The sequence below is a fragment of the Gymnogyps californianus genome, chromosome 2 (genome assembly GCF_018139145.2).
Source record: "Gymnogyps californianus isolate 813 chromosome 2, ASM1813914v2, whole genome shotgun sequence".
Classification (NCBI taxonomy): domain Eukaryota; kingdom Metazoa; phylum Chordata; class Aves; order Accipitriformes; family Cathartidae; genus Gymnogyps; species Gymnogyps californianus.
Genome location: NC_059472.1, coordinates 19,832,060 through 19,858,624, shown reverse-complemented (window position 1 = coordinate 19,858,624; position 26,565 = coordinate 19,832,060). Strand labels below are relative to the sequence as shown.

The window sequence follows — 26,565 nt, the reverse complement described above, 5'->3', positions numbered from 1 at the left end:
ACCTGAATACTCAAGAAACTGAATTCAAATTCCTCATAGAAAAAAAATAATTTGCTGAACATATTTTCAATAAATCCTTCAAACCCATGAAACATGAGTCAGACCAACTCTTAAAGCACTTTTAAAAAACACTTTACAAACTCCCTTTGATCGACACCGGAGACATAAAACCCACCTACAAGGTCAGCTGTAGAGAATATCAAGAAAAGCAGGGGCCACACAGAAGCACTTGCCAACACAGACAAAACAAATACAATATATATAAGATTTCAACACATTTTCAAGTCCTTTTAGAGTTAGCAGAAAATGCATGTTCCCTTGAGTCCCATTGAAACTATAAACTTTACCCAGGTCTCAGCTTTGAGAATCTGTTGAAACAACTGTGTTTTCCACAGTGTATTGTGTTGACTACAAATGTTGGAAAAAAATACATATACTTGTCCCTTTTTATTTTTTTTTTCCTCTTTGCTCTCCAAGTCAGTAAGTGAACATATGCAACAATACAAAGAACAAATTATAGCACACTGTGGAAACTCCAAAACAAACATATCACCACAAATATAAGTATTAGAGATAAAGATCAGTAACTACAATGCAAAGAAAAAAATATTTAGGAATTAAACAGAAGGCACAAGCCAGTCAAGCACAAGTGCCAAAAAGCAAAATAATTAAAGAGCCAAACCACCGCCTCACCCACCCCCTCAAAAAAAAAGCGCAGGATGGTAACTATGCAAAGCCAGACAGGAACCAGGGGAAAACAATAACCTATTTACATATACAGAATGCTATGGAGAGGTTAATATTGCTGTGCAAGTGAACATACCAAGATTAGGAGCTTGGCAGAACATCCTAACGTGCTTTCTAGGCAATCCTGAAATTCAACCTACCATGGCAAGACTCTAGACAAACACTACTCCTGAAAAAGTTTCAACTTTTAAGCTGCTTTAACAGAATTGGAGACAAGCAGATTTCTTTATTTGGTAAGTATTTCCATCAAGTCATTGACAGTTGTGACAATATGGGTGTCATCCATAGGAACTGTGTTAGCCTTGTGCACGCAAAGTTTTGCAGGATATATTGACTCCAATCTACTTTTGTGAAGTCAAGGTTTTGAAATATAGGAATAAATAGGAATATAGGAACAGGAAAGGACCTGTGCAGGTTGTACAATGTAAAATACTTGTCATAATCCTTTTAAGTTCCATCTTAAAAGCGTTTTTCTACCGTAAACCCTTCTGCTATCATTCCATAATGGAATGATGTTTCAAAAAAATTCACTGAAATTTTGGTCTTCAGACTCTACCAGAACTTCCCAGACTGGACCCCACCTGGGGGAATTCTGAGTCTTGACAAAGGTATTTCTTTTCACGAATTCACAACTCAAAATGTTGTTTTGCCACCTTAAGCTAAGTGGGCTGAACATCCCTGCTGAGATGCCAACTTCATTTCGCTGACTAATGGCTAGGTCAGACTGAATCTAACCTTCAGATGGCTAAAACTAAGTGAAATGGGTCCCTCTTTAAACTTCAGTCTATGACATGCTTGTACTCTGCTGTAATAACCCGCACGATGCAAGGGTGCTACGCTTCTGGGGTAGGCAGAGAGATGCTTGCCAGTAGCATCTCTTTACTAGGCAGCAGCTCCAAAAATATATCATATACATAAATATCTAACAAAGAATTGAGAAGCTGCAGTAAAATGAGGGTTATTTTGCCTATTATTTCACAAGAGGTTTGAAAATAGCTTTTTGCTGTACATTTGGCTGGGAACTATAATCACTCAATGCACATGAATTCATACCATCTCCTTGAAGTTGCCTCTAAAGACTCCTTTTATCACAGCTTATTTATTACATTTAAAACTCCCTAACCACGTAAGAAAATTACTTTTGGCTTAAATTTCAGTACAATTACCTTTCAGTGGTTGAATTTCTAGCTTTGATATTTAAGGGGATTTTCTGGGGTTTAATGCTTTCTTGTACATATGTGCATTTAGCATTACTGTACTGTTATGTTATAGGAAATGAGGCACTCTTACTTAGAGAACACCAGCTTCTTGTTAAATTCAATCAGCAGACAAACAACTGTGTCTTTGTCACAGAAGCCCAAGTTCAAATGCATAAGGATCAGATAATGAAGAAAAAAATCTTGTATGACACAATATGCTTTCACTTTATTTAAGAAGTGAATGCACAAGTATCTAAATCAGATGCTCTGGAACCAAAGCAGTTTAAATGAGTGCATTTTAAAGCCTAAAATATGTTTAAGCAGTTGGATGTTGTAACAGCATATACCACATTAAAATTAAGTTAAAAATCAGACTTTTTCTGGTAGTCTTAAATGTAAAAGACAAAAAAAACCCAAAACAAAACACAAATAAATGGCCCTAAGCTTGAGAAATACTTTTAAAATTTGGGGGAAGAGGGGTTAAAAGAATCAGAATTCATTTTCAGAAACAAATTACCATCTCAACATCCTTGTCTTTTATGTTCTGAATATGTAACAGGAAGTGGGAATTGTCAGAGGTATGTATAACTATGCCTAAATTATAGCTATAAAGCCAGCTAGCCTAATTCTTAGAGAACTTCTAGTTAGAACCTACTCAGATTACATGCAGATAATAAAAAGAATTAAGCTAGGAAGCTGAAGGGATTTTTGCCCACACGTTATTTAAACATGAATCCAATTACTGAAGTTTCATGGAGCGGCTGTCTCACTCCACTCAGTTTCCCCTAAAACAATGATATAGCTGTATTGTGGTGTTGAACAATCCTGAATTAATGTGGGCAAATGAAATCCCTTCTACAACATTATTCTGCTGTGGGAGGGGGTGTGGAGGAATCCCTTTTAGCATAATAAAAATGATGGTGATATAATGAATAATTATTATAGGATTTTATAGCTGGAAGGCATGGTAGTTATTTCAAAGCTATTTGTAACCAACAGCCTTATAAAAAGCTAGAATGTATTACATATGTGCAGAAGGTAACTGCGAGCATGTATTAAATCCCAATATCTGAAATAATGAACAGATGTTTTTTTCTACAGTAACTACCTCTTTATCAAAAAATGTGGGCTGACAAGCAACTGAATTAATTAATTATCAGCCTTTTAAGAAAACAGAAATAAGGACTTAAAAATAAACTGCCGTAAGATGAGAGCTCTCCCTTCCTTCCAGCAGCAATCTGGTTTTCTGGTGAAATGCATGGGTAGATTAGTTCCAGTTGGCATCAGCCCTTTTTTGAATGGCAAAGAGCAGAGCCTCCAAAAGTTGGTATTGCCAACACTTAAGATGTCAGAGAATGGGATCCCAAATACCCAGGTCCTGGATTCCTGTGATAAATAAAAGAGCAAGCAATGGGATTTCTTTCTTCTCATCTTAAGAAAAAAAATTCTGTAAAGGAAAAACAGAAGCAGCAGTGTCTGTCTAAGTTTGCAGTCAGTTTGTATAACAGCCTTGAAATGCATGAACTACTTTACAGACCAAGGAGAACTTTCAATTTTTCCTTTTTCTCCCTTGCTTTATAGAAATATCAGCAATTCCAATAAATTTTGAGGAAACTGTTTTACTTCATTATCATGAGGTAATGCTGTGATACCACTCAAGAGGATGGTCCATATGCCTTCTCTGTCTCTCCAGGAGTTAAAAATGGATCCCACTGCTGTTACTCGCATAAAGCAAAAGAACATTTAGTTTGGTAAGTGATCTCCCTGTCTTTATCTTGACCTGTGAGCTTTTTCATCTTATTTCCCCCCTCATCTTGTTGAGGAGAGGGAGTGAGAGAGTGGCTGGGTGTGCATCTGGCAGCCAACCAAGGTCAGCCCACCACACTTAGACACAGGCAACAATCCTGAGATGAAGCGTGAATATCCATGTGGACTACGGAAGTGGGAGATGCACCTGAACGTGGGTCTGTTCCTTTGAACAGAAGAACTAACTGCTCTGAATATAACTTTGAGGTGTCACCTACAAGTATTAAAACAGCTCCTTTCAAAGTCAGTCTACTTTTTAAAGCAAATCTAAACAGTTCATGGAATTAATAATTCAATATGAAAAAAATTTTGAATGAAAGTCAGAAAGGTTGAAATTTATTAGTTTTTCCAAAAAGTCTTGGAAAAGACCATTTTTTATATGCTTTTTTGTAAAATTTTGATTTTTGACACCTAGACAGAACATAGTAAGAACTTGAACAGCATGCAGTAATTCCCCTATATGTGCTCACACACAAACACACGCATTTACACACACTTCTCTAAAAAGCACAAGTCATTTTAAGACATATAAAGAAAAACTAGAAGATTAGATTCCTGCCTATGCCCTTTTAATAGAGCCATGGCCTTTGTTTTCTACCAAGACATGCTTGTCTCATTAGGGTACACTCATGCAAATGTCCAGAATTCCCATCTCAGGGTCCATCAATATTTTCTGTCCCCCCTCCTGCAGACGTCTCAGTGCCGCTCTGCGGTTTTGATCCACGCAGCAGCAGACCCAGCTAGGTCTGAACGGGGAAGAAGCACATCCTCTGACATGGTGTGGGTATGCACATTCCTCACCAGCCTGTGCCTAAGGGGTGGAAGCGAAGGGGGGATTGCTACAGATTTTTTTAACATGCTCCCCACAGGAAAGTTGATACAGAACCCAGTGATCTGATTTTCACTATGAAAGGAGTGGCTGGGCCAGGCAGCACTCATGTAGGGTCAGTGGGTTCGGAAATACTCCCAAGTGCAAGCACTATTTTGCGGGGGGAAGGAGGAGCAGGCGATCAGACCACTTACATAATGTGACCCTAGGCTAGCCACCCATTAGTACCTAAGCACTAGTTTCTTAAAAATTATAAATAAAGCTGCTTCATTTAAATATTTAGCCGTGAAACAACTTTTACTAATAGTTATTAACATTTCTGTATAAAAGATTATCACTAATGCAGGAAGACTGCATCCTATATCCATGTTTTCCTATGTACATCTACTATTTTAGTCTTTATTCTGAAAGAGCCTAAACTAAGGTATGCATTGAAACAATTGTTTTAAATTGCAAGTGGCGTACTTGAAAAGCTGTTTGTTGTTCAAAATTAGTTTTTCCTCAAGAGGAGGGATATTGCATTTCAGTTTTCAGGAATTTAAAGGGACAATGCAGCCAACACTGATGCCTGCTTATTGTAACAATATAAACCATAATACTGTTGGCTTGAATCCATTAATGAATTAATCTTTGTCAGAAGAGTGTCTATAAAGAAGGTTCTTAAAAGACCCCAAAGACATTATAGCACTGATGGTTTACCATTATGTGGTACAGCAAAGTTTTACTCAACCAGTTCTAAAAGCAGACATATGGAGTCCATTAAACCTCTTTCTTTTTTGTGGTGTAATTCTGAATGGCTGTATTATGCTACTTATTTAAAATATGGATTGTAACTTCCACCACCAATTAATAAGAGTTCTACACGTTGCATGCAATTTATAAGATGCACAAACTTTGTCATCAGCACCTAAAACTGTAACAATGTCAAGAACTGTATTTCAGCTAACTGTAACAAATAGAAGATTAATATGATGAGAGCTAAATAACTTTGACACTAATTAAGTCAGGGACACACAATTTAGCTGCTGTTAAAGTCAATGAAGAGGTGCTTCTCCTGGAAATCTCCTGATATTTTGAAGGGTTTGTCTTTTTTTTAAATGTATACATTGCTATCCTCAGTCACACATGCATAAACATACTCAACCACAATATTCCCAAGTAAGGAATTTACATTTAATTCTATAAACAAATATTTTAAAATAAGAAACCCACACATGAAAGTAATCAACTCAGCTGATCTCCCTTCCATAATAAAAACTGCCGCCTTCACTATTCCTTCCTATTGGTGCCACATTCTGCCCTCTTACACCAGCATCATCTTTTCCCACCTTCCTTTCCTTATTTATGCTCTTTTGGACTTCCTGATCAAAGCAGTTCGGCCTCAGTCTTACACGTGGTTCCTGAATTCAGTGGACTTCATTATGAACCTACAAAATCCCTTGCATACACCTCACTTCAAGATCAGGGCTATGATAAGAGTTCCCAAGAGGCAAGGACCAGGGCGCACGCTCAAGGTTCGAGTGACTATCTTCTTGCAAAGCATCCTACCCAAATAACAAACAGCAAGGAAGTAAAGCTTAAGAGATATTTAGAAAAATATAGCTGCATTGCACTTGCACACGTACTTATGCATATATGAATTGTCAGTCAAAAACTTGACAGCAGAGACTAACTAAAAGCAAGCAACACAGGAAAGCTCATTTATATTTACTCATCCTTCTATTGCTGGGAAATGCAGTTAAAATGCAAAAAACACCAGGTTTAGTAAGCTTCAAGTAGTTAAGAAGAAAGATTTTCAAAGACACAAATGGGAATAAAGGAACTATCTCCCTTCTCTTACTGAAAACTTCACGTTTTCAAGTCCATATGAACACCACATTCAATTTAACATAATAACATCTAGTACCAAAAAATGTAAGCTTTTGCCGTGAGTTCTAAGGAAATCCGAGTCCACAAATACAGTATCTCACACACATGCTGGCCATTAGAAGTAGATACATTGAAGAAAATGGGAGGGAAGAAAGGCTCATCCATTTAAGACTGTTTGTTCTCCTCACATGCCAGCCTTCAGCCTGTGAAGTGTTACAAGGCCACAAAGATGAGGATGTGCAAGGTTCTTTGTTGAGCAGACCTGTGTCTCACTGAGCTCGTCACCAGCTTGGTTCAGCTCAAGAGGAGACCAAGAAGAGGTGATCATATCCTGGAAGATGTTGGCAGTTAATACTTATCAGCACTTGTTAAATATTACAAACAAAGCTGAAGCTAGACTTAGGTGAATGTAAGGTTCCCAGTTAAATGCTTAATCAAGCAGATACTATCACCTGCAACTTTACAGCAACACTGTTGCAGCTTTATCCTTCCTATTTTGGCCTCATTGGCTTTATTGTGAATGGGAAAGAGAAAGATCATCTCCCCATGAACCCAAGAAAAGACTTTCCTTTGAAAACCAGCTCTTACACTTTATCTCCTTTCTGTAGTTATAAAACCTTGACTACTTCATACAGCAATCATATAACCAAGAATTAACAAATATAACACAGCAAATGTTCCTGGATGAGTCACTGTACTCTTTATATTCTTGATTTGTTGGCTTCTTTGCCAAGCAATCATCAGCTAATTCCTGGGCTAACTATAGAACACCAAAATCTTTACATCTGCTCAGACACGGCCATTGAGGAAAAAAAAAAAAGATTTCTCATTTCATATTTGAGTTAAAATGAAAGCATACATAATGATAGTTTTCAAGAGATCTCATTACAACTTTGCTTCAGCTCTTCACAATTTTTCACATAAATAGGTCTTTTAAGGGGACTGCACAGCTATGTTATCCACCACCACAACTCTACCTTCAGGGTACTTTCCCAGGTCTTGTACTACATTTGAGCAGATTTGGGTTCCTCAGTTCAATATCCAGAAAATTCCAATAGATCAAGTAACATTACAAAAACAGAAACAATCTTACTACAGAACATAGGGTGCTATTTTTTTCATTGCTTTTGCATCCCACGCACACAAAGTGAGCAAGGAGTAATATCAAATGCTACTGCAAAAGGGTTTACTGGTCTTTTAACCAATATGAAAGCCAACACAGTCGACAAGACAGAGTTGCCCACTGTACAACACCTGGATTCACCATGCATGGTTCATAGCAAGGACCTCTGTATCCAGGAATGTTTCTGGAGCGTCCTCCACTGCATCAGCGACCTGTTAAAGTCATCATTGTATCAACACAGAAATGCATCTCTCCCTACTGACAGCTATTCAAATGGCAAAGTACTTGCCAAAAAAGGACTGGCTTTTGTTCAAAGAAAACAATGCAACATGGACAACAGGCAGCCAAGCTGTAACAGCAGCTTTTAAAAGTAGCAGTAAAAAAAATTCAAAGAAAACTGAACAACTTTTTCTGCGGGATCTCATCTTTTTTTTAAGGAACTGTAAGAGGAATGTCTACTACTGTTATAGATACAGGTACCACTGCTGGGAGATATTAAGTTTCCAATTATTTGTTATAACACAGCTGAGAGTGATTAGACAGTTTACATATGACTGCTAGGAGCCCGGTGCACATTATGTGGGCCATCAGGTCCTGCAGCCTAAACACAATTCTTGATTTAATGGATAAATGAATTTTGCTAAACCACTTCAAATACAGGAATGTTTTCTGAATCTGTGCACAGGCTGTTAGTATATTTCCATGAAGTCTCATTCCAAAGAGATCACAACGCACTTTGTCAGACCCTATAAAAACTGCACCCCAAAATCCCATACCAATGAATTTGGTACTGTTTTCTACGGCTGCTTGTAAGCTTCTACACTGATGTCTTGTTTGGCAATTATTTTTCTTTTCACTCAGTGATACTTTCTATGAAAGTTGTCTGCTTTTCATGAAAAAGGGTTTTTTTCCTATTTCTCTGCCTAACCTCCCCCACCAATGGAAAACACTTCTTTGTCTTTCTCCACCAAATACACTGGTTCCTTTGCTATTTTTTCCACATTAGCATCTCTGTGCTGTGGAAGCATAGTGATCTCAGTCCTAAAGGAAAGGTCTGAGGCTTAAGAAAGGGACAGAGTAAGGCTACAAGTTCTCTTTCACCGCATCTTTTACTGCTCAGTTGCCAGTGCCAAGGAACTTGACTTGTTCTTACAAATGCCATCGTTGAAGATCTTAAATTTCTGCTATGCTGTCTTGTAATAAGAGGAAAGAAGTAATATGGCAGCACACTAACGCAATACTAGAATTTTGCAGCATTATTAAATAAGTAATTAATTAAGCATGAATTAGGTGGTCTCAAAAGAATGTCTCCTCCATTTATAAAGGGACTGTCCTTTCACTTACACAAATGTATTGAAAGTCTAACTTGGAAGCCAACACATTGAAATATCTTCAGGACAAACTCCATGGGGAAGAAGGGGAAACTATAAAAAAACATGATGGCTTTCAACATAAACAATATGAAACTCTGCAGTACACAGTGGGTCCATTTCTGGAATTACAGACTTCAAAACTTTTGAAACATCACATATAATGAAGGCCCTTGATCAATATTCTGCCCTTAACAAATTTCAAGCAGAAGTCTAGCGCCTTGACAATCCAAGAGGAAAATATTCATGGGAAAATTAAAACTGTATTCAAAGGCCTTCAAGCTTCCTTTCCACATGCATGCTCCCCACAGATGAGCTACAGATAAGATACACAGGCTATTCGCTAGGGTATAGTTTCCCATTTGGAGGCCCATTCTCCCCACTGAGTAGCACCAACTAATTTACTGAACGTATGGCCACTGAGACCATCATGATCATCACTTCTAAGATTCTTGTGGCACATGCTATGGTATCAGTAGGAATTTATTCTTTCCCACTTCTTAAGCAATCTGAGTAACTCTCAGATTAAATTTGGGAAGGAAAACCAGTCCCAAATTAAAAGATCATGGTAAAATAGAAGAGCTTGGATTTACTGCTTCATTGACTACAATTATTTCTTTATTATTATTATCATCCCCAATGTAAAAATGTAACCATTCTCATAATTGAGGAGTCTTTCTTCTGTAAAACTTACTGAAGAACTCTTCACATATTCTTTAAGTTGTCTTGTTTCTGGATTCAATGAAGAATACTGAGCTGAAGGTAATAAAGCCACTCACCCTATCTATTTAAGCTATGTCCAGCAAGATGTGATAGGCATCAACATATAATGTCAAACAGTTGAAATTTCTTAAGGCTTTTTGCTCTTAACCCCAAAATAAACCAATAGCAGATGAGCCTTGTCAACAATTTGCTAGTTGCTTAGTACACTCTGACTACCATGTTCTAGAATGCACACTATATATCTGGTTGGTATTAAAGTGCATAATGAAGAACATATTTACATCCTGTATTTTTCCAATCTTATTCACTATATTACAGGATTAATGGGCCTACAGTTCATGTCAGAAGCCAAATTGTTCTAATAAAATATGAAGCATTTATCTACTGAGAGGCTGGAAAGGGCACAGTTTGTTTATTGCCAAGTCTGAAACAATGCTAACAAGAGCGTATGTTACTTAATCTCATTCATGCCCATAAGATTTTACATGCTAAGACTATGCTGAGTAAATAAAATTCAGAAACCTAAAGGAAATCCTATTCTCTTATTTTTATTGGGCATTAGTAACAAGCTTGGTTCTGTACTGGAAACAGCCTGTTTTCCAGCTCACCTCAGCTACTTCTAAGGTAGTTTAGGCCTCCTAAAGCCTCATTATAATCTACAAAAGACATGGAAAGTACTGGGCAAATAAGCAATGGAACACTGTCCTACCAGAACCCAGGAAAATCACTGGATCAGTGAAGTTTGTTCACAGACATATCCAACTGTCACAGCATTTCAGCCTGGCACTTGTGAACCAATGGTGATATTCTCATTCCACTCAAGTCAACGGAAGATGAGCCATTCATTTCATAGTACCAGAATTCTCCCTATATCTTTGCCCTAAGGAACTTACAGAGCAGTTTAAACAAATAGAAGTACACTGCTTTAAAGTCCAAGCATGAGGTTTTGACCGTCATGTTGGTGTTTATGGAGAAAGCTTCCAAAGAACATGTTGGATAAAGGCACTAAAAGCAGAAAATACTGAATGCTAAGTAACAGGTCTTCCAAGTTATAAACATCAGAACAAAAAAAGGTATGTAGCAGAAAGCAAGCAGAAACAGAGAACTAGATAACAGAATTGAATTTATTTCTTCTAAGAGATGTCAGAGTCTTCACCGTTGCAGCACTGTTATGAGTCTATGCCAGGAGCAAATGTGTAGTCCCATTTTCCAGATGAAGAAAGGTGGAGACAGGAGGTGGACTGAACAACTTCAAAGTTACACAGGTTGAGAGTCAGAAAGTGAAAATAAGTCTTCTGTACCCTGAGACAGTTCCTTATCATTGCAGTCATCCTGTTCTAAATCTTTAGTAAAACTGAACATAATCATTGCAAAACCATAATTCATAGAGCTCTTTAAAAAAACTCAAATTACTAAATTTTAAAAGACTTCAAAACTTCCTACAAAGTTTTCTTCCAAAACAAAAGTGAACCAATAAAATCATTTTCAAGACAGGTTTTTTTGGAGGTTGGGGGAGAGGAAGAAGGTGATACTTCCAATAAATATGGAAGTTTCAGCAATAAGCTCAGAGAGAAAATGAAGGATTTGCAGGCAAGACAAAAAAGCTTATAGACACTTGGAAAAACCATGAAGGAAGAATAAATGTTAAAAATGCCAAAGCTGCACATGACAGAGGAGCAGCAGGAAAGCAATGTAATTAGAAATGGGGAAGGTAGAAGAGCAGAATAGGTGTCTTTAAACATAGTGGAGAAACACCAGATTAGAAAATTAGAACTCTGGAAATATGCCTATATTACCACATATGAATGTATCTGAGTTACAGAAAGATATATGGAAAAGACAACTCAAACTGTCACTGTTTCCACACTACACAAATATACACTTAGCTGCAGGATGTCACTTTAATTCAATCCAACAGCACTGTGCTTTACATCCTGCATGTACTTAGCACATTCAAAACATCCACCAAATCTTCTGTCATCCTCCCCGTTGTCAGCCCAAGGCATCAGAATTTGAGACATCAAACAATGACGATGGACTAGACTTAGAAATCTTGAACTAGAACAGATGGAGCATATTTGCTGTTCAGATATGTACAGCTTTATCTCCTCATCTTGCAGGAATACCATTAAAAATGGAATTAAATGAAGTAGCTTCTGTATTTCAGATCCACTTAAGTCACAGCAGGCTGGGTCTCATCCTGAAAGAATGACATTTAATGGCTACAGGGCTTTTTTTAATCCACATCAGAATTCCTCATAAAGAAGATAAAAAATAAAAGTGTATTAAATTTACCTCTGCACTCTGGGTGCTTAGCATTCAGCACATTTCAAGCAGAAATTAAAATTAATATTTGGCAAGGGGCTACTGATTTTTTTTTTTTTTGGTTATTCTGTGGGAATGCAAATACAGTCTTAAAAACAGACAAGTCATATTTATAAAAAAACTAAAAGCCACTTGGCTCACTTTACATAGATTAGATTTGTAATGTGAATAATAAAGAGAATCTAGAATTAAAGGAAAGATACTGGCAAGCTCTGAGGAGGTAAAGACAAATATGCTACATACTTTTTTTTTATATTCTTAATATAAGAAATATACATTTCATAATTTTGAGAATGCCTTAAACTTTTAACCATACGTTTCCATTTTCAGATAAGTTAAAGTCAGTAAGGTGTTCAGGTAAGCATCTCTAAGTGCAAACCTCTTTGAAACATCTTGTTTTCACAGCCCAAGTCTGAGGTACCTCAAGCCTCTTGTCATTTTCAAAATCTGATCATATAATTATCTTATTTTGGTATGAAGTAAAACATAATTTGTTTTTTATGAATATATAAATTTTTCTTACAGCAATTAAGTCAGCCTACTGCAAATACCTACTTGCATATGAAGAGCTCCATCCTTTGTATCTGAAAGTTAATAAAATATGCCAGGATAACAGCCCATTTACATACTTTTTCGGACAAATATCTTGTAATGAAAAAAAGGCAGTAATTTCTGCACACTACAGAACAGTGATGCAGAGTCACACAGGTTTTGCTATCTCATCTCTGACAGACAGGAGAACACAGGAGACTTCACATCAGATAGAGCCAGCACTTTCTAAATCTCTTAGATCATTGCCATGGATGCAATGTTCTACATGCAGGTGTGTGCTCAGTCAATAAACTTGGAGGCAGGAAACTTACTTATGTGCTTATTAGCCTTCATAACAACCATATACATGCCTAGAGATTAACACTCTAGGACCTCTTAGCCATGCAAATCACTGATATAATTTAAAATGCACTGTGATAAAACACTACCCTCTGCACCAGAGGAACCGAGGCACAGAAGTAAAAGAAAGACTTGCAGTGCCTGCTTAAGTTGTGAGTGCTCAATATTTATTTAAGAAAAAAAGAGAGAGGAAAAAACTTCTTTGCAGACACACATGCAAAAATCTATTATGGGGTGGTGGGGTTGAAGAATCTGGTTTTAAACATACTGACCAGCTCTGTTGGTAAGAGAACCAGGCACCTTGGATTCAAATTTCATGCTCTCACCGCTAAACCACAATCCCTGCAGAGCATTTAAGTAAAGCTGTAAAATGGAACATCAAACAGCAAATGCAAAGCTCTAGGATGTACTTGAATATTAAGAGCATTCAGCTAATCAGATTTCTCCTTGGCTAAACATATGTAAACAAAAGAGAAATTATTCCATACAGTAGAATATCATGGGGATCTCTACATGGTTACTACGAGGACAGAGGAGATAGTGTTTCTGTTACAAACTAAGCATGAATGACAAAATCAAGAAACAAATTAACACTGTAACAAGCAGTGATGAAAAACAAGTCAACTATGTTTGTGGCTAAACAAAATGGTTAATGCTTAGTCACAGTTTCCTAAGTTAGTGGTGTGAGATGTAAATGCAAGAGAAGGATAACGCTAAATAGTTCTGACGTTAAATCATTTCAATACAAGTCTCTTGAGAGACATGCTATTCCTTCACAGCACTGCATTTCATTGTGTGCTTTTTCTCATTACGTATCTGCCAAGCTTAACTGTAACTTGAAGTATTTTTAAGAAGAAAGATCAAGCCCAGAAAGGCCCATGCTATGCTGAACCTCACAAAAAACTAGAATCAATTACCATTTTCCTGTAGAAACAGAAGCTTTGTCATGAAAATTTTACATGGAAATTGATATACTAAGCAAAAGCATTGCTCACTCCAGCAGCAGTCAATAATGCTTTAGAGAAACGTATAAGAAACCTCTTGTTGGTAAAGGCAAATTCATCTCCACATTAAGAGTATTGCCAGTATATGATACTCAAGTCTAAACCTAGAAGCATGAGATGAAGTAGTTCCTCTGAAAAACTCTAATTTTTTTTATTTCCATATAAAGTATTTCCTACTTTACCCTGCAATGGTCAAACCTCAGATTTAGCAGGAATGGCTATAGCAGCCTGCTGTGGTGAACATCCACCTAGTCACATGATGTGGGTACAATCAATCATTTCATTTTCTTCTACCCCATCCCAATTCTGTGGCAGGGTTGAGTAAAAAAAAAAAAATTCATTTGTGACTTGTTTTTTCAGAGGTGCTATGCATCCCCAGTCCTCATTGTCTTTTACCTTATGGAGGAACCCAGGCCTTTATAACCCCAGGACTCAATTTCTACACCTATAAGAGATACCCTTCACTTCAGAAAGGTGCATGGGAAAGTGTCCTGAGCACTCCCAAACACAATCACAAAACAGAAGAATAAGTGATTTTCAAAGACACCATCACATTAGGCATGTTATTAAGAATAAGAGGCCACTGGGTTTGCTAACCCCACATAATCAGAAAACAAAGACCACGGTGGATGAAGTACCATTGCTACTAACCGCTCCACTGGGTCTTCTCCTGGATTTTGAAGTGTCAGTGCATGTATTTTTTTGAAGCTGTCCACATCTAAGGATACGAACTACACGTGTAGCTGTTTATCAGCCAGAGTGCTTACACTGAGCTCCCAGCAAGGATAAAAGCAACAGCATGTAGACGAAAAAAAAAGTTAAGACTTTAGTAATTAGAAAAAGCCAGCTGCAGCTAATGAGAAGGAATGTTAAACTGGGATTTTTTTTTTTTTTTTTTTTTTTTTTTTTAAACTTTACTGTAGCTGAAACACAGAAGCCAAGTAAATCACTGGACTCTTTCGCGATATGACTGCTGGTAGAAAACTGTGTGTGGAAAAACTACCACAGCTGATCTGGTAGGAACACAAGCCCTAAATGGAGGTCTTCATTCAGGTCAAGCTTTGGCAAATTCTAATCCTTCTCAGGTGACATTACTTGTATTTGACCACATCCAGTTGATCTCTTCAAATATTTTCCTTCCTCTCCTCCTTAAGCCTTCCAGAGTGTGTTTAAGTAGCACAGACTAATGTTATTTTACCCAATGAGCCTCATATTACACCAGGCTCAATATGCAGTAGTTTCACTTAGCAGCTGCTTGGAAAGCTATTAAGAGAAAACAATATGAAACCAAGTCTGTCTTCAGATTCAGGTTTAATAGAGTCATATTTCAGCCCTTTTCCAAAAGCCGAAAAAACCCTACATATTGATGCCACTGCTAATGTTACAATAACTGAAATAAAAGTTGGAAGCAGCAAGACTTTTTCCAGGAGTCTGATGGAAAGAACTAGAAGTCATGAAAAAGAGTTCTCAAATACAGCATTAGCAAAGTGAACTACAGCTCTTGAAAAAGAGAAGTGCCTGACTTTCAGTCTTTCTGTAGGATCCGACAGTAATATTGCATGAGACAACAATATACCAGAGCAAGCACCACTTCAGAAATATACACTATACCTGAGACAGATTGACATTACCTTCAGATTTACAACAAAATGAGTGAGATCAGAGTTAGATCTAGTATCTTAATCATTACATTCACAATGCACTCTTTGTTATTTGTAAATGTTTGGAAAGAAAAAAATGGGGGCGCAAGGAACTCATATGACGCAAAATTAGCATGATATAGAACCTTATTTTTATGATAACTTTAAATGGCTCAGATCACCCAGACAAACTTAGTTTTTTGTCTTCCCTTGATTTCACCTCTTACCTTTTATTTCCGCTGTGGATCATCAGCTTTTTTTGCATGGAAGCGTGAATAGGAGAGAGAGGGAAGTAAGAGGTGGAGCAGGTGCTATTTCAAGACTTCTGCTAGACTGGGAGTCTTGTTGAGGGGAAGTGACAGAGCTGGGAAGTCCTGTGTCACTGCTAAATACCAGGAAGCTCCTCTGGGTTGATCTCAGTACTCCAACAAAGTTAGGGTGATTGCAGCTGCACGTGATTCAGTCACATATCCCAAGGATTCCCAAAGAGAATGGACTCTCTGTTTCCTCTCCACAGCTGACTTAGTAAAAGCCAAGCAGGCACAAGCTAGGTACCTGATACATTTCCAAACCACCTTTCACAGAATGGTTGAGGTTGGAAGGGACCTCTGGAGGTCATCTGGTCCAATCACCCTGTTCAAGCAGGGCCACCTAGATGCAGTTGTCCAGGACCATGTCCAGACAGCTTTTGAGTATCTCCAAGGATGGAGACTCCACAACCTCCCTGGCCAACCTGTGCCACTGCTTGGTCACCTTCACAGTAAGAGTGTTTCCTGATGTTCAGAGGGAACCTCCTGTGTTTCAGTTTGTGCCCATTGCTTCTTGTCCTGTCACTGGGCACCACTGACAAGAGCCTGGCCCTGTCCTCTTTGCACCCTCCCTTCAGCTACATTGATGAGATCCCCCTTGAACCTTCTCCAGGCTGAACAGTCCCAGATCTCTCAGCCTTTCCTCATGGGAGAGATACTCCAGTCCCTTTAATCTTCTTTGCGGCCCTTCGTTGAATTCCCTCCGGTATGTTCATGTCTCTCTTGTACTGAGGAGCCCAGAGATGGACACAGTACTCCAGGTGTGGCCTCACCAGTGCTGACTAGAGGGGAAGGATAACCTGCTGGCAACACTCCTCCTAATGCAGCCCAGAACACCATTAGCCTTCCTTGCAGCAAGAGCACATTGCTGGCTCGTGTTCAACATAGCGTCCACCATGACCTGACCCCCAGGGCCTCTTCTGCCAAGTTGCTTTCCAGCTGGGTGGCTCCCAGCATGTATTGATGCATGGGATTGTTCTTTCCCAGGTGCAGAACTTCGCACTTCTTGTTGAACTTCATGAGGTTCCTTTTGATTTCTCCAGCCTGCTGAGGTCCCCCTAGATGGGGAGGGTTAATTTCCAGAATACTGCTGGCACAAGATGCAAATAACAAGACATTTTTAGCAGAAGAACAGACAATATCCTCCTCTTCTTGTACCCAAAGTCGAGCAAAACTAGATTCCCTTTGACACAATATAGAATTCTCTGTATTGGGTTGCAGAAATCATGTGAGAGATGGATAAAGCACATGCAGCACAAATACAGGAAGGAAACAGGAAAATTGTTGACTTTCTTGCTGAGAGAGATACAGATGAGGCTGAACTCTGCTACCTGAAATGGAGGAAACACTTTGTTTTGTGCTAGTACATGGCCTCAATGCAGAGGGGCTACTTAATCCAGTGAACACGGACAAGTCTGACAATCAAAACTGGAGATCAGATACCCAACTTTGTCCCAAACTGTTAATCACAAGGTTATTCTGTGCCTCCTCTTCCTCTCCTACACTGTGTCAATTTTGCTTACTCGAACCCTTCAAAAGAAGTATTTTTAATACTACACATCTGTACAGCAGTAGAGATACACACTGTGTAACACTAGGTGGCCTACAGGTTCTGTTCACCTAAACATAAGATTTTGCAGAAGATTTGCTTCTCAATTTCACAGCATACATATTGCCTTGAAGCAGTTCATAGTTTTCTACAACAATCTAAATTAAAAAAACACAAACAAAACATAGTAAACTTGAATCAAAGTAAGCTTTACAGAAAAAATTAGTTACTTTAAACACTACAAAAATGTTGGGGATTTTTCTCATTTTACTTCCCAACTGCAGCTACAAATGTTTCCTAAAACTCAATTCCCCAAAAAATTTTTGAAGGCCAAGGGCAACAGGTGAAGTTCAGCAAAAATCTGAAACCGAATAAAAGAGTTATGATAGGCACTTGTAATTCTGCAGTTTCATTAGCTAAAAAGAGAAACCATGACCCACTGTCAGCTCAGCATCCGTGAAGTTACTGCACACCAGCATACTGCAGTAGCGCCGTGAGAAATACAGTTGGAAGCCAAAGCACCTGTCTAGAAGCACCATTTCAATTAGATGCTTCCATTATTAACTCCCATACTGCCATAATATTAACGTTTCACACTGGAACACTGCTTAGCATTTACGTAAAAGAGGGATTTATTTTCTATTACCATTGCCATTGATGCATACATGTATTAACCAAAAGTTTTACCTGTGGAAAGACTAACAACGAAAGCAATCGCTCTGACTTCCTGAAGGTACCCTCTTACCAGCAAGGCAGACTTCCGAGCACCAAACCGTGTCAGGTAGACAACAGAGACACAAAACAGGCGATCTGCCCATGTGCAACCAATATCCACTGAACAGCTTAAAAATCACCAAGACAGACACATGCAGGCCAGGTATATTTTTGATGGCCCAGGCAAGGAGCCTAAGTCAAAGAACTGTCCTGTCATCAGCTGTTGCCACAGGAGTAGATCACAACAGCAAAGGCACACAACTACCCTACTCTAAAAGGTGCCTTCCCTCGGATGTCCCTCAAAGTCAACTTTCCTCACAGTGAGCATTGAACAAAGCAGGGGAGAGAAGACTGACCATTTTGGAGAGGACAGGAGACCAAATTTAGAGGTAAAACCACCTCCTGAGAATGCTCCTGATGAAAATACTAAAACACGTAATTCGATGAGGACAGATAAATAAGCAAACCCTCTATAAAATGTTCTTTGGGTTTAGGTCCCTTGCAAGAGTGAAGCATCTCAGATCAGAGGCTATTTGTAAGTATTTTGCAATAATTGGCAATAGCTTTAAGCAAACTAAAAACAAGTAGCTGCTGTGTTGTTGTGCTGTAAACACAACCTAATGCACCTTGGGTTAGGATCAGCAGTGATCCTGCTGAGTTACAGTTACTCTTGCAGAGTCAAACTGAATCCATGTCCATCTTGTTATTAGCATGCACTGTGTAAAATAAGACCTAAACCAGATCTGAACTAGCTGTAATGAAAGGCCAAAGAACATTTCTGTTAGTGGAGGGAAATCCAGGACAGATTCTGTTCTGACGACCTTAAATCAGAGGTTATTGTCTGAGCAGGGCCAGCACTACAGGGCCTCACCTCTGTTGGGACCCTTAAGCACCATCTCAATATAGATAAAGTGAAAGATGATGGAACTTTAATTCCCATTCAAAAGAGTCATAGCTACATGCTTGTCAGTGGAATCAGTAGGTAAGTCGGCAGGTTTATAATGAAAACATATTGTATCTACCAAAATTTTTTTTTTTTTTTTTTTTTTTTTTTTTTTGAGTAATTCAAGAAGGAAGCAAGAGCAAATCAGTAACACCTATCTTTGCTAAGCATAGTTGCTGTTTCAGTGGTTTCCAGCTTGCCCAGCAAGTTTTAGTATGGACGCGCTGGGTGTTGTCAGCACTGCTATACATGTGCAGATTAATCTGTGCATGCACAACAGCCATTTGTCTGATGTGGCTAGTTTGGGGGTTTTTTGGTATTTCAAAGGTGGCAACCATACGGCTGAAAAGACCGTACATTAGTGCAGAGTATATATTTGTGTGTAACATATTTCAGCCAGCATTTCAACTCAAAAAGGAAAATAACGTGTCTGGATCAGGAAGTTTATATTTTGTCGCACCACTGCAATTGTCTAACACAAATACTTTTGTCCCTTTGCAGTGTAAAGCAGTACAAGTTTCTCCCAATATATAAAAAGGCACAGACATTATCTTCATTGTTGCTCACGGTCTGCTCGGGAGTTAGTGTTCATGCAACTGCCCAGTGATTAAAAAAATGCACCAATTTAGGCAGTACCTAAAAGACGACATCACAAACGCTATTTATCTTTTAGGTCCCTTCCTCCATCTCAGTACATCTATGTTTGCGTCTGTTTTTCATCAAGATGGAGAAAATCTTGACAATTCTCCAAAAAAATAGACAAAAGTTTCTGCGAGGTAGATTTGAGACTCATAATCGCTAAACTGTATGCTCTGGATTATTTTTAGATTTACATTTTTTAAATCCAGAGAGCAAAAATTATTTTTTAAAAACAGGAAACCATACTAGAAGGATTTTCATAATGTTTTGGATCTATGTTAACCATACATCAGATTTGCTATTACCCTTTTCAAATAACATTCATAATTAAATTAAAAGTGTTTATTTTGAAATGTAATTACAGAACTGTATGCCTCTTCTAAATATTACCTGTAATTACTTACATTTTCCTTGTTACAGTCATACAAACATACCATTAAAAATAACAAAAAAAAACAGGAATGAGAGCAGATAGCATGAATTCCATTCCCTCATAAAAGGACAAAGTCTTGCAGATCCATCAAGCATTTGCCTCTACTGAAACTGGCATTTCAAAAAGAAATACATAACTGATAATTACTCAATGCCAAGATTTGCAAGCTGCCTGCGATCAAAATATATTTCTCCTATCACAGTGAAACAAAGAGCATGAACATTTTCTGCACTGCTCACCAGATCTTAACAGATGGGATCTTAATAACCTCCCCTTGATCCCATAGTCAAGGTACCTAAAATACTAGTTGCTTCTCTGCTTTCCCTTAAAAAATCATCTCTTTCTGCCCCATACTACAATTTTACTCCTTTTTTAATGTCTTTTTGCTCTTCACAGTTTGTAATTCAAGTCCATAAACAAGAGGAAAGGTCAGGAAATTTAATCACCGATCTTTCGCATGCTACCACCTAAAAAGAGGTTTAAAGCAGTAACTTTGCATTTAAGTAACAAGCAATCGCATCAAAATAGAGTAAGGTTAACGCAAAGCTATATAAATTCATCGGAGTCTTGCATTCAAGAGTATTTAGGTACAAGCACAAGGATGAGGCAGTGCGACCTGTACACATCCAGAACATGCTAGCACCTGCTCCATGGACCACAGTTTGATAGATAAAGGTCAGAGATGTGCATAGCTTCGAAATCAAGGTGCTGAGATGGAGCAATCCCAAAGTAAAGACATACAATTAAGGTCTCAGAGGAAGATCTACAGAGGAAAGTATTGTGATACTCCATCATTTCAGATGAGTTACAGTCATCATCTCCATTCCATGCTCAGAACGTTGACTTCCACATCAATTAAGTATTTTGAAATAGGATTATATACAAACATCAATTTCTTGTAGTTCCTCCTTCCCACCCCTCATCTCCACTGCAGAAACTGCACTGGCAAGATGACATTAATTGGAGTGTCTGTCAGACTCATTCTTTCACTCTTGCCTCTCCTGTGTTTGACACCCATCTTAGGTGTCTGTTTTCATGGTGAATCCCGCCCCTGGCGTTTTGAGCATCTCTTCTGCAAATCTTCACAATCCACTTGAGCATCAATTATCCTCAGTAACACTGCATCATTAGCTAATTCAGTATTCAGTCATTCACACAGAAGTTTTGACTTCTGCTGACATTTTAGTTTAAGAAACTTCTTCAGACTTCCCAGATAATAGGGCGTAAGTAGCCAAAAGTTTAAAAGTTTTGACTTTTCAATGGTTACAGTGTTAGGATATTCTTACTGCTGTAGTAATGATGTGTATATAAAGAATGTTCAACAACTAACTATCCTAAGTAGTAAGGGGCTGAGGAACAGAAGCTACCCTCCTAAGCTTTAGTACTGATGACAAGTACCTGGGAAATTACTCCAGAAAGCGTTAACATGTCTCGGTCCTTTTACAAATTCTGTTACAAGCATTTAATGTAACACCTGAGGAAAACACGTATCTCAAAGTACAGCTTCCTCATAAGATTTTAAGCCTTAACCCGCAGACAAAAAGTCAACTGTCCTCCAAATGTGAGACATGTTTCAAGTTCAGAGAGAGGAGGATAGAATAGGTAAAATATTTGGATACTCTTGGACAATTAAAAGATATTCTTTGTAGTATGACTTTTTTTTTTTTTTGAGATAGTAAATTACTCTTTTGGAGTTAGTACAGTCCTTGTAAAAACAGATGTGGTATTTACTTCAATCAAGTATTTCCAACACGGGTTCCTTTTCCCTAATGCTCAAATCTTTCCCAAAGCCTGACCACACAATCCAACTGAGACAGGTTCCAAGATTATCCCCATCTCAGGTAAGTATCTAGTTAGGAAAGCTAAATCACAGTCCCCAATATCTGAACAGGTTTTTCTTCTAGTTGAAAATCTGTGTAACAGCTTCCTATATTAATAACTGGTTTGTGGTCAAGATTCCCATCTTACATTAAGATGATACAGATTTAATTGACATAATTTTGATTCCAGCTACTGTGTTCCTCCATATATGCACATACTCCTGTAAACACCATGCACAGAACTATACTGAGCTCTGAGAAACACTTGGGGAAGTTTCCTTCCCCAGGCACTTCTATTTCTACCTGTGGATATTTTGCCATCACCACTGTCGCTTATTATTCACTCATTGCCACAGATATTACCCCTTTCTTTATGTACATCTAATACAGAGTGCAAGTATCCATGAGACGAGTAGGCACCTTAGCCCTTATGCCACTCCTTGAATACGAGCTAAATAGAAAGACAAGTATTCGACACTCAGTTTTCCTTTGAGTTCTTAGATATAGGTAACTTCCAACTTCCCAGCGTGAATATGTCCCATTCACATCTCATTATTCCAACACTGGTCTCACCAACTCCAGAGAGCCTCTGTACTACAGTTGAGTCTTTCCATCAATGCAGGCACTGCTGTCACACTGACTTTTTTCCCCCTCAGGGAATTTTGTTAGCATCTAATTTTTGACGGCTGTTTACAATGAACTCCATAGTCTTTTCTGTCAATGCTTTTGCAGAATACCATCACTCCTCCCAGTAAGCCAGCCTGACAGTCTTCATTTCTATATACTCCCATTTTGATTTGTGGTCCTCTTTGGGAAAGTTTTTTGTCATGTCTCAAAGACAAGGGAAAAACCACTGGTCTTTCATGCGCCCCATGATATTCAGTGAAATGCTTAGACATGAAGCTGCTCATCTTATACTGACTGCTAAAGAAAAATCCGAAGAAAAGATAAAAATTTTCCTTGAAATGAACAAGCGAGTAGGTATCCAGGAGAAATGAAAAATCAACTTATACAATTAAACAAGAACGGGAAAAGAGGTGCTTTAATATTAGGCTAAGCCAGCTGTGAGATTATACCACTGACATTTAAGCTACATAACCCTTAAATACGCTTTAGAATAGCTTCTGCAGGAAAGGCAAATACTCATAATTACCTGCTCAGGACAGAGTCTTCCAGAGGGAGAATTTGCTGGGGTGTTCCAAGGGAAGTAAGGCTTTGCTCTGAGCCAACTAGGCAAAGCAATATTCTAATGAGCTGCAAAAGTAACTAAGAGCAGCAGTGGAGTTAGCAGAATCTGTTGATTATAATGCATTTACCAAATGATTTTTAATGAAGTGACATTGACTAACAAAACGCAAATCAATGTCAGGTAGGAACCACATTCTAAACCTTAATTTTTCATTCCGCTTCTACTGCAATGTTGCATGCCTTGGTTTGGGAAAGGGTTGAAAGAAGAAGCGGAATGAAGAAATCTGGGAACATCCCCCCAAATTTACTGAACTCTTCTTTACTAGAGAATTCTACATCAGCTAGAAATCCACGCAAACTCCAATACAGGCATATATACTTAAAGTTTACTGTACATTTAGCTGCTTTAAAAAAAAAAAGTCAGCTACACATGATATGTGCCCTTAATTCCAGACTGAATGCAATTGATTTCTACCGCACAGGAGACTTAATCTATGCCAAAAATTTTATTTCATTAAGAAAATGATATTATGGAGCATCTGAGATCATGTAACAGACAAAACAGAATGCCAGAGAAATTTTAACTGCCAGTACCCCACAGTGAATGCCTGATTATTTGCAGATGGGATATGGAAAAATTGTGAAATTATTGGAATTTTGGGTCCTGTATGAAAGCATTACTTCAGACTGCATGTGTCATGGCAAATGTCTATTATAATTTGAATACATTCTTAGATTTTACTTTCAGTGCTTAGAACTGGCTATGCTTACTTCTTTAGACTTATTAACTGAAAAAGACTGCATTCTTCAAAGCACAAAACAAAACCCTTAGGTGATAGCACAAAACAGTGCCAGTAAGTCAACTGTCAATACTGACGGTATTTATCCAATAACTAAACTAAAAACTAATTTAAATCAATCTCCTTTGGAAAAGCCAACTGTTCAACAAGCACAACAATCGGTCTAAGATCAATCAGTGAACATGAGATCAATTAAAACCAGCTTAAGTTTTTGTAGGAGGACAATTCACACAACTCGAGTTAGATGTCTATTCATTTCAGTACTCCCACAATGCAATCCTTAAGCTCTGTTGTAAAGCAGAAATACCACTATCACCCTCCGCTGTCTAGCCAGCACTCTAAGTAGTTTCACATTTAATTAAAGACACAGTATACCCTTTGTTAGCACAGATAGTCTGGTCACTTTAAAGGACTGCCATCGTTTTAGCCACACACACAAAAATTAAATTCTGGAAACCATCTGTTGAAAAACCATCAAAACTAAATTGCTTTACAATTTTATTTGTACCTACTCTGAAGGTGACACATGCATGAAAGTGCAAACTATTTTCCTTTCACAGTTTTATTACTATTTGTACCAGCTTAATGCTGGAGATGTTAGCTCCCTCCCCTTCCAAACAGTTGCATTAAAAGTGTAATTCTTTCAGAAATACGGATTTCTCAGCAGCTGAGCCACCTGATTTTCAGATAACTTTAGAAATGGGAAGGGGAGACATGGCTGAGAAAATAATAGGAAAAGGTATAGCAAAATAATTCAGAAGATGTGGATAATAAAAACATTTTATACTGAAGGTGTACCTCCCCCCCAAAAAAAGAAAAAAAAAAAAAATGAAAAAACCCCACAGGCAACCCTGACAGCTGGGGAAGAGCTGCAGTAACCTTGTCGTCCACATGGGTGCTGTACTGGCACACTTCACCGCTCCGACTCCTGAACTCTGGTAATCCCGACACCAGCATTTTAGGAAGTCAGATTAAACCCTAACGCATCGTTTCTCTCTTTTTTTCCTCAAAGGGATCTGCACGCTTTGAGCAAAAGTTGGCCGCGCAGAAATCCCCTCGGCGCGGGGAAAGGCGCGGTTCGCTCCGCCGCCACGGCTCTCCCGCGGGCGGAGCGGCACGGCGGGGCCGGGGGAGCGGCACGGCGGGGCCGGGGGAGCGGCACGGCGGGGCCGGGGGAGCGGCACGGCGGGGCCGGGGGAGCGGCACGGCGGGGCCGGGGGACGGAAGGGGAGAAGCCGCCTTTCTGCCTCGGAAACACGGTCGCTCTAAGGAGGGTCCGGGGAAGGCAGCCTCAAAGTCCGCCCCACGGACACGCCAGCCTTAACAGCACGGGCTAACAGCGAACCTCTGGCTGCTGTAAGCTGTGGGACGAGGTACGAGGGCGCAATCAGCCACTTCCACCCGTCGCTGCGGCCGAGGGGCCGGCGGCGGCGGCTGCCGGCAGCGCCCTTCCCGCGGCGGGCAGCTCCCAGCGAGACCCCCGGCTCTGCCGGCCCCGCGGGGGAGGAGGACACCGCCGCGGAGGGCCGGGGGCCGCGGGGGGCTTGCACCTACCGCTCGACGTCCCCGTCCCCGGCAGCCCCACGCGGGTCGCGGAGCAGCCGTGCCGCTCAGGCCGGTCCTTTTCCCATCGGGGCTCGCGTCCACGCCGCTCCTCCGCTCCCGGCTCGGCCTCCCCAGCAGGAGGGCGACGGGTAGCCCCGCCGAGGGGTCGCCACGCCGGCAGGGCCCCGCGCCCCCCGGCTCGCCACCGCCGCCGCCCCACGTGCCGGCCCGGAGCCCGCGAGCGGGGAGCCGGGGCAGCCGGGGCAGCGCCCCGCCGCGGGGGCGGCTCACCTGCCGGAGAGCTCCCCTTCCTGGGCGGGGAGGGGACGGGCACGCAGTCCTCCGGCAGCCCCCCTCCTGCCCCGCAAGCGCTCCTGCTCGCCGCCCCGGGGCGGCTGTCCCGGGTGGGCAGGCGGCGCTACTCACCTCTCTTGCTGCGTCTCCAGCGGCCGGCTTGGCAGTGGCCGTAATCCATACAGTTCAGGATGATCAAGGCAAAGGAGAAGAGGCGAAACTGCATCCTGGGCGGCTGGGGTGGGCAGCCTCCTCCAGCGGCAGCGAGGGGCGGCGGAGGCCGGCTGCGTGCGGGGCTGCGAGCGGCCCCGGGCGAGGAGGGGGCCGGCGGAGCGCCGCGGGGCAGCGGCTGCCGCGGGGACCGGCAGGAGCTCACACGCCTCTTGCTCCCCTTCGCGGGCGCTGCAAACTCAGAGCCGCTTCCAGCATCTCCCCTGCGCTGCAGGGAGAGAGAGGGGGGAAAAGCTTGGCTCCCGGCTTTCCTGGTCCTCCCCCTTCCCCGGCTGTCCCCGAGAAACAAAAAGAGAAAAATCAAAAACCCCGGTCGGGGCAGGAGCGGGGGCCCCAGAGCAGAGTCACCGAGAGCCCCAACTTTTTTCCCGCAAGCGGCGGACGAGCGCTGCCGCTCGGCACCCCCGTGCGCCCCGGGGACGGGCTGTCAGCCGAGGGAAAGCGCTATTTATCCCGGCGCAGGGGCGCACCCCGCCCACACGCGCTCAGGTCGCGGGCACGGCGGGGCGAAGCCGCCCCCCCCCTACCTTCCGCGGCGCGGCCCCGCGGCCATCCCGCCCCGCCGCCGGGTCCGG

General features: G+C 40.5%; 1 protein-coding gene across 2 annotated transcripts in view; it reads right to left on the bottom strand.

Moving 5' to 3' along the window:
- Positions 1 to 26,147, bottom strand: part of RSPO2 (R-spondin 2) — a 109,910-nt gene extending 83,763 nt beyond the window's left edge. For both annotated transcript variants that reach the window (XM_050892161.1, XM_050892162.1), the window contains exon 1: positions 25,892 to 26,147. In XM_050892161.1, coding sequence (XP_050748118.1) covers positions 25,892 to 25,985 — 94 coding nt within the window. In that variant the 5' untranslated portion in view covers positions 25,986 to 26,147. The remainder of the gene's footprint in view (positions 1 to 25,891) is intronic.
- Between the last annotated feature and the right edge of the window lie 418 nt (positions 26,148 to 26,565).